The sequence below is a fragment of the Typopeltis vanoorti genome, unplaced genomic scaffold (genome assembly GCF_054136105.1).
Source record: "Typopeltis vanoorti isolate ZY-2024b unplaced genomic scaffold, IOZ_Tvanoo_1.0 HiC_scaffold_1072, whole genome shotgun sequence".
Taxonomy (NCBI): Eukaryota; Metazoa; Arthropoda; class Arachnida; order Uropygi; family Thelyphonidae; genus Typopeltis; species Typopeltis vanoorti.
In genome coordinates, this window is record NW_028327905.1 from 1 (window position 1) to 8,895 (window position 8,895).

An 8,895-nucleotide genomic window follows, 5' to 3' on the forward strand; every position below is an offset into this window, starting at 1 on the left:
ATTTTACCATTGTATACGTTGACATCCCGTTCGTCTCCGCTCTCCACCTGCCTGGATGTGGGTGGCATGAATATTTACAATTGTCTTTAGGAAAAGATGAATTTCATCACACACTAACAAACTGCATGCTGCTTACTGGAGACCGTATGGTGTTCCATTTCAATCTAACCTTTAGCTCTGTATAAGCTGTTAATATAAGGGAAAATGCCAAATGCAATTCACCAGTAACACATAGCTAACGACAGCAAGCACTGGTAGAGATAAGCAAGAGGAGACAGAATGTCTCTGGGAACCAATATCTTATGAGAGATAATGAACTGGGGGGGGGGTGCGAGCCAGACCGGTCGGTGAATATCTCGTAATCAGTGTCCCGATGCGACGGTCATACGTGCAACAATGATTCAGACAAAAAAGTGATAGGTTTATAGAGTGCAAAAGACGTGTTAACAATGGTGGTTGAAGTGCAGTACAAGGGAATTATATCTGAGCAGTACACGACCATTAAGGGCATCAACAAAAGAGCAGCAGCTACGGATAAGGGGGCGAAGCAAGACTAGAGAAGGCCACAGAGTGTTGCATCCCGGTTCCTATTATTTAGTGCAAAGCAATGACTGTGGAATGGTGACAACAACATGAAGCAATGGCTCAATCCTGTTTGATCATAGAAAAATCAAAAACTGAAAGCCTAATAGAATACCTCTGCTAATCAAGCAAACCCAGCCATGGTGGATGATTTACTGCAAGGATATTATTTACTGCCCTTGCAGTAAATGATGTGCAGTGGTAAAAAAAATTAAAAAAATAAAAAGTAAAAGATTAAAGGGAATGAAATGAATGAAAATATTATTTAGTATTTATTCAAATTTGCAACATATAAATAATTTTTGTCAGGGTGACAACTTATATTTTACAGTGTGGCGCAAGATGTTTATAAGAATGCAGTTGCAGCAATTAGAATAGGTGATGATTTTGGGGGAAATGGTTTAGAAAAAGATGCCAAACAGGTGGACCCAATATCCCCAAGCACTTTCAGCGCACATTCAGAAAGAGCAATGGACAAACTGAAGGAAGATGCAAAAGGAATATCAGTAAATGGGATGAGAATTAACAATCTGAGATCTGCAGATGACATTGTCATTATGGAAGAAGACGAAAGAGAACTACAACAAAAACATTAAAACTGTTAAATGAGGAAGGAAAGAGATTTGGACTTGTTATGAAATTGGAAAAAACAAAGACAATGGTATTTGGTGGGAAGAATATGAAACAAGAGATACAAGTGGATGGAACTGATATAAAAAATGTAGAACAATTCACATATTTCGGAAGTAAAATGACGTATGATTTGGACTGTAATAAACATCAGAATTACAAAGGGAAGAACAAATCTTGGATAACATCTGGAAAAGTAAAGCGATCATCCTGCAAACGAAACTAAGAGTGCTGGAAAAATGCATCTTTAGCGGTGTACTGTGCGGATCTGAAACGTGGGTAATAAATAAGGAATCAAGAAAAAGAATTTTGGCTTTTGAAAGAACTTGTTACAGGAAGAGTCTAAGAATAGGATGGGTACAGAAAATCACAAATGAAGAGCTCTATCAGAAGAGATACAACCAAAAGAGAATCTAATGCAGAATATTATAAAATGGAAGCTGCAATTATTTAGACACATCTGCAGAATGGGTGAGGACCGGAAGATAAAGACATTCATGTTTGGTATTTTGGATGGTGTAAACAGAAGAGGCAGACCATACAGAGAATGGATAGACGATATAAAGGACTGGTATGGAATGGGTGTACAGAAACTGCGACACTGTGCACTGGACAAAGAAAGGTGGAAGAAGATAGTGAAGGAGCATCGGACACCAACGGCCAGTGAGCCCATGGTCCATTATGATGTTGATGACGCAATTAAACAGTGCTGAATATTTTTCGAAGTTCAGTACTCGAAGTCAAGTATAGTCGAAGTTCAGTACTGTTTTTTGCGCCATACCTTATAATAAAGATCGAAATAAAATAGAATGTTACTCAATTAAAAAAGCAAAGCTAATTTTGGTAATGGAGCAGCCACTTTTTATATCCAACTAGGGGTCGCTCCATTACCAAAAACAAGTTTGCCTTTTTCTTTTAATATCAAATACAGAAGAATCCTGATTTATTATTATTTTAAAGTACGAAATGTTTATTATAAGTCCCTACGATTTTTCGTTATATCTTATTTATATATTGAAGACAGAGAAGAAAATAATCAAATGCTTAATTACTTTTTTAAACGCTTATCAGATACCCTAAAAGTAAGGATGCTGTTCGCTACCGTTCTCTTGGCGCTTGTTTGTGTGATTGCTGGTGACATCTGTCCTGGAGGAGATCGGCGTTGTCCAAGAAGTAAGTATCAAGAAAATAATCTGTGCGTGTGTGAGAGAGAGAGAGATTTAATTATAACGTTCTTGTAGTAGTTATGAACTTTTTTAAATAAATGAATAACTGATACACAGAATCCTATAAGATTGGAAATTTAATATTTCATTATTTTAGACTGAAGTTTTAATTAAAATCGAATTTCCACTTTAATCACAAGATTAAGCAGTCTCACAAACAACGAGCCCGACTAAATTGTACAAAAGACACGTGCATTTAGTACTAAAAATTCTTCGTATTTCACGACTAATGCTACCAACGTGTTTGGCAATATTTCCCTACTGACTGTATGCATTTCAAATCATTTTCTCATACAAGAAAGAAACAGGTATATATAAAGACAGGCGACGTTATTGCTTTACAGTAATATTTTAAAAACTCCGTTGATTCAATTTGTTTCTCTTAATAAAAGAGGCTTATCAAGAAACCGATTACCTTTAATCAAGGATTTGTTCCAACTCTTCTCATCAGGGCTGTGTTACCAGTAGAAATCTGAGGTTGCTGAGACATCTGCCACTCATCCCAATTCCTCTCCTCATCTTGTGTTATGCCCACGATGTCGGGAGAGAGAAAGCATACTTGTTTTGCTTTCTAACTTATTTGCCTACCCCAGCATAATCGGTTAACAAAGCATGTGTCGTAGCAGTGGCTTCTTGCTCACTCTGCAAGTTAACTATTCAATCTCATGTGCTGAGAAAAGCTGCTTTCTTTATATGCAGAACACCCTATGGTTAGTTCAAAAAGCACCTAATCAATCAAAAGAAGTCTCTACTTTAAGAATCAGATCACTGGTGCCATCGCCCGTTCTGAAACCAGTTTTTTCTTCAGGTATTTCTCAACCCGGACTTTGTTCTTAGTCCTATTCAGAATAATATTTAGCAACATCTTGCCTGTCTGACAGAGATTTGACTAAAATCGTGTAGTTCTTAGTGCACCCATCGTACTAAGGTAGGTACAGTAAGTTAGTTTATAACGTTTCCTAGGCAGAATTTTTCTTGTAGTCCTCTTCACATCGCCCTTCTTATGCATCGCTATGAATACTGGCTGTCTGGTAGCTATCCCATACTCGATCCCCCATATCCGAATGATCAATCCACGAAACACTTATTCTTCTTTCAATCGTAGCCATAATCAATTTTACTTTTATTTCGTCTGCTTCCGAGGGCTTAGTCGTTCTTTCAATTTCCTACGGCAGAGAGGTTTGCTACTTATAATCTCACCTGAAGATATGTCTAAATTTTCTTCATCTATTTCCTATATGACTCACAGTATGCTTTTCTTTCCCTTTTCAGGGTAAAGATTGTGCTTAAACTCCTGAACTAACCGAAACACATTTTTGTATTTATCTGCCCTCGTCTAGGAAACTATATATATTAACCATTCTTAGCATAATGTCTCTCCTTGTACTACCTAATCTGTTTCCTTTCTGAGATCTCTTATAATCTTCAGTTTCTGCACCCTTTTGCTTCTTCACCCTCCTGCTACTCTTGATCACATATCTACAGGTCTCTCGCTAATTTGCCGAGATGACTATGGATCCGAGATTGTGCGTTTGACTCCCCTCCCTCAGATGTGTCACCTTCATCAACCTCGAGAGGGTTCGAAGTCATAACACGTATTTTGGTCCATATGAGCTAATGATTTGTGCCATAATTTGATCTTAGACAAATGTGCACATCAAAATTGGACACTGTAATCACTTGGATTACAGTGTCCTCACCAATGCAGTGTCTTGATATTACTAACATGGTTCCATAACCCATCAATATTTGATGCCGAGTATAAGTGCATTTGGTTGCTCTGCTTTTAGCCCGTATTAGTAATAACTAATTTGCTAGCCTGGCTAAATTCCAGCAGTCTTTCATCATGAGTGTTTCGTTTCTAAGACCAAACCTGTCACACTTGGACCTAGCCGTCATACCTCTTCGACCCTGAAAACAATGCCAAGAGAACCAACCATTTAAAGCCCCAGACATTTCATGTGTGTGTGTAAACTTTACCTCTAGTCCATACATATATGAGCTTAAAGGATTCTTTTGACATTGGTTTCAGAGAAAGAGTGGAGAGGGTGACAGAGTACATCCTTGGAATTAAAGACTGCAGAATGTGAAGAGAGAGTTCGACTCGTTATTGGGGGGGGGGGATTCGATTCATCACGTAGCTGCGGTACTGAGAAAAGGTCCGAAAGAATTACTTCTTAGATACAACTTGGATATTGACCAAAAGTTTTCATCGGTTGTTTTTACAGAACTTTATTGAAGGCCAACCTATATATCTCTCATAAGTGAGAAATTGATCAGCCTGTATTTTCACACATTGCTGAGTGAGAACCCAACTCTCCCATTGCGGTAGAGTTGAGCCGACTTCTCCCATGTTGATCCAGTCCATCTTGGGAGAGTGTATATGTCGCAGGGAAATGATGAAAATAGGGATTTGATCAAATCCCTAAGGGATATAATCAATTCACGGAAGATGTTAAAATAACAACTCTGTGGGGTGATTTCACTGAAGAAACTAAGTGATTTGATCATATCCCTTAACTGTTTTAGTGAAAAGATGAAATAATATTGTTTAGATATTAAAAGTATTTATTTAGAAAACCATGCATTATTGAAACACAAATTATTTATTCGAAACTAATTAACAAAAGAAATAGGTACTTAAGCTGATATTTTTAAAAACAAAAAGGATATTTTTAGTGAAATTTTAAACATTTTTCGTGAATGTAATTAATAAATAATAATGTTTATTCATTTTTATTAAAACACGTTGTTGATTTGTAGCATCTCGAGTTACAAAGTACGTTACTTTTTTTTACAGGCACATCTTTTTGTTTTACTTTGTAATTTGGATTGCTCACAGGAACACTTCTTAAATCCTTGACCTCCAAATACGGATAATTTTCCTGCAATCTCACGCAGACTTAGGTTAATCTGTGGAACTGTTTCGGTAAATGTTGTAGTAGCTATTTGAAGAGCGTTTCTAGGTAGCCAATCTTTTATAATTCCAACTGAGGTACCAATTTGGTATAAATTATTTTTTATATCTAATACGATCCCCACGATGTTATTTCCATCTAATGGGCCTCTATCTACCTTAGGTACATACACCAAAACTGTGGAATTCACTAACACGTCTTTAAATTTCTTCAAAAAAACTTCTTTCATTTTTTCAGCTGATCTTTTCAGGTGTTTTGCAGCATTTTCCCTTTGATCTTTAATGCTCTCTTCTTTTTGGCATAAATAGCATAGAATTTTCGATCCATATCCTTCTTCTCCTACTGTATTCCCACATATTGAGTGCACCGGATTTTTACAAATGTCACATGAATGGGCTCCAGTAGATTCCATTCTACAAACAACACAACATGCTTTAGTGTCGCTGACAGCTGCTTCCCCTTCTGATGCAAATAACACTACAGATGTTTTAACTATTGAAGCAGGATTTGAAGTAGAGTTGTTAACTGGTTCGAGTTGTCTTATTGTCGATAAAGCAATTGATTCAATTTCTGGCAGATCCTCTAAATTTATAGCCTTTTTGGTGAGTAAATCAGCTGCCGGTAGATCGTGTGACATTGAAGTGTTATTGTTGGTTGATTTAACTATTAATAGATCATTTGAAGTTGAAGCATTGTAATCAATTAATTCAGATGCTGGTGGATCTTTTGAAGTTGAAGTGTTGTTGTTGTTCTCTAAGGAAGCTGATGGTAAGTCTTCTGGTGTTAAAATAATGTCATGGTCCTGCTGATTAAGAAGTAGATCCGAGTCCTCTTCAGTAACAAGTTTTTCAAGCAACTCTTTCGAAATATGACTAGATTGGAGTCCTGTTTTTGGTTCTGTTCCAAATAAAGCTTTGTAAGGTGATCGTTTAATGGTTCGATGAAAAGAGGAATATTTTTGGAATTGAACAAAGTAACAACCTATAGCCCAATTTTTTGTGTCATTGTCAATTAGCCAAGCACGTAACATAGTTTCAACATCTTGATTTGGTCGGTCAACAGATCCTTGAGTAGCTGGATGTCTAGGCCTACCATTTACAATTTTGCATGTTGGCCACAGGCTTGTTAATTCTTGTATGACAGCAGCCGTAAACTCACGGCCGTTGTCGCTTTGTAGTATATGAGGACAACCTACTTCCATAAATATTTTTAATAGCTCCATTGCTAATTCAGCAGCTCTTTTTGTAGTCAACGGTCGAAGAAAGCTGAATTTCGTCGCGTGGTCCTGGTAGTTTAATAGCCATTTGTAATTTCTATCTGGTGTCGACTGTAAGTCAACTAAATCGACTTGGTCACGATGATTGAAGTCGCTAGATACAATTGGGCAAACAACGATTCCTTTGTTTGGAATTTTTTTTTAGACTGACATACCGTGCACAGTTTTAAAAACTCCAGTACAACTGAAGTAGGTATTAGGTATTTCGATTTCAAACTATACAGCATTTTATCTCTTCCTCCGTGGCCAGTTGACTGATGAGTTTCCCTAAGTATGTGGTTAAAATGTTCCGTTGGTACTATTTTCACAATTGGATCGAATTCAGACTTTCTCTTCAAAAATCCAAGATTTTTTAGTACCTACTTCCATAACATAATATTTTTTTTCATAATAGTACTGTTTATGTGTCCGTTGCAGTTTACGTAGTGGTGCTAATTTAAATTGTTCAATGTGACAGCTTCTTCTATCCTTTCGCGAGTCCACAAAGGTTTTTCTTTTTCATGCCGCTTGTTCAAAAACGTCCTGACAGTTTCATTGAACTGTTCTTCGGTCAGAGTTTGATTTTTTTCTATATCTGAACTTATTTTTCTACGGTAGGTACTTGATAAAACTCGAAATATAGAAAACAATAATAAAAATGCGCGCAACCTTCCTCGCGTAATGTTTGGCCGGCACGGACGCCAGAGGGGAGCTTGTATCCACGAAAAATGTTTGAAATGTCACTAAAAATATCCTTTTTGTTTTTAAAAATATCAGCTTAAATGACTATTGTTGTATTAACTATTCTACATTTAATAATGCATGGTTTACTAAATAAATACTTATAATATCTAAACAATATTATTTCATCTTTTCACTAAAACAGTTAAGGGATTTAATCAAATCACTGAGTTTCTTCAGGGAAATCACCCCACAGAGTTGTTATTTTAACATCTTCCGTGAATTGATCAAATCCCTATTTTCATCATTTCCCTGCGACATATACATATTTGAAAGACAATCACACACACATCCATGCCCAAGGCGGGGATTCGAACCCGCAGCCTCTTGGCTGTAAAGAGGATACGCTAACCACTCGGCCAACCAAACCGGCTGAGAAATTAATCTTACCACGTATAATAGTAGCATATGCGTATGAAGTTCTTTAAGCATTATATTCCTTAAGTGGAATGGAGAAAGATGCCAGTTGTTCAACATTACATTCCACATGTGGTTAAAAAAAAAAAAATTCAGTTTTCACAATTAACAGATTATCGTTTCACAAATTATATTTATTTCAAAATATGAAACACTTATTTGCAATTAATAAAGATGGCTTTAATTTGAAAAAAAAGGATATTCTTAGCACTTACTGCAAACCATTCCTCGATTTAAATTACTTTGTGTTAGTTTAAAATATTTAGCTAAAGAGAAATTTTAAGGCTTAATGCAACAACAAACAAACAAACAAAAAAAACTGACGGCGTTATCTAAGTATTTCGCTACTTCTTTCGGTGTGATACCTCAGGCAAACAGAAGAAATCCTTTCAGGAATGAGGGATGGCAGTGTTTTCATTACAAATATACCAAGTATTTTTTGTTGTTGTTTTGCAACTACACATGCGAACGTTTTTATGAAGCAGCACAAAATAGAAAACTCCACCTCTATTTTGTGTTGCCCTAATTATACTTTCACTACGAATGTTCTTACTTTATATATATATTTTTTTCTTTTTTGTCTTCCAGAGGAAACCTGTTGCGAGCTACCATCTGGTTCCTATGGTTGCTGTCGCTATCGCAATGCCGTGTGTTGTGATGACCGTGTCCACTGCTGTCCACGAGGCACTACATGCAACGTTACAGGCATTTGTGAATCAGATAAGGGCGTAAATATCCAACCAGAGCTTCTTTCGCAGCCTCAAGCTTCTTCTTACAATGTTATTTGTCCAGGAGGACAATGGATGTGTCCCAATGGGAACACCTGCTGTTTGGAGGTCGGTGGGAGGTACAGTTGTTGTCCTATGTTGAACGGAGTCTGTTGTTCAAACAGAAGATGCTGTCCTCCCAGAACCTACTGTGGATCAGATGGCTACTGTTATCGTACAATGATGGGCCATGCGCTGAACTTCTTTGGTCATCAGAATACTGATGCGATGCCTGTTCAGGGAACACCAGAAAACTAAACTCTCTTAATTTTTTTAATATATAAGTAGAAATTGAAAATAATATGAATGTGCCAAAGACGATTTGTGTAGTTCAGATATGTTCTTATTACCCAAATAAA

General features: G+C 36.8%; 1 protein-coding gene across 1 annotated transcript; it reads left to right on the forward strand.

Moving 5' to 3' along the window:
• Positions 1-2,235: 2,235 nt before the first annotated feature.
• Positions 2,236-8,889, forward strand: LOC150092240 (progranulin-like). Its single transcript, XM_090415187.1, has 2 exons — positions 2,236-2,385; positions 8,358-8,889. The coding sequence occupies exons 1-2, from the start codon at positions 2,253-2,255 to the stop codon at positions 8,792-8,794; spliced, it is 570 nt and encodes a 189-aa protein (XP_090271313.1). The 5' UTR covers positions 2,236-2,252; the 3' UTR covers positions 8,795-8,889.
• The last annotated feature ends 6 nt before the right edge of the window (positions 8,890-8,895 follow it).

Coding starts and splice junctions, on each gene's coding strand:
- LOC150092240 (XM_090415187.1), top strand. CDS start 2,253: ATGCTTAATTACTTTTTTAAACGCTTATCAGATACCCTAAAAGTAAGG. Junction 2,386..8,357: donor AGATCGGCGTTGTCCAAGAA/GTAAGTATCAAG, acceptor TTTGTCTTCCAG/AGGAAACCTGTTGCGAGCTA.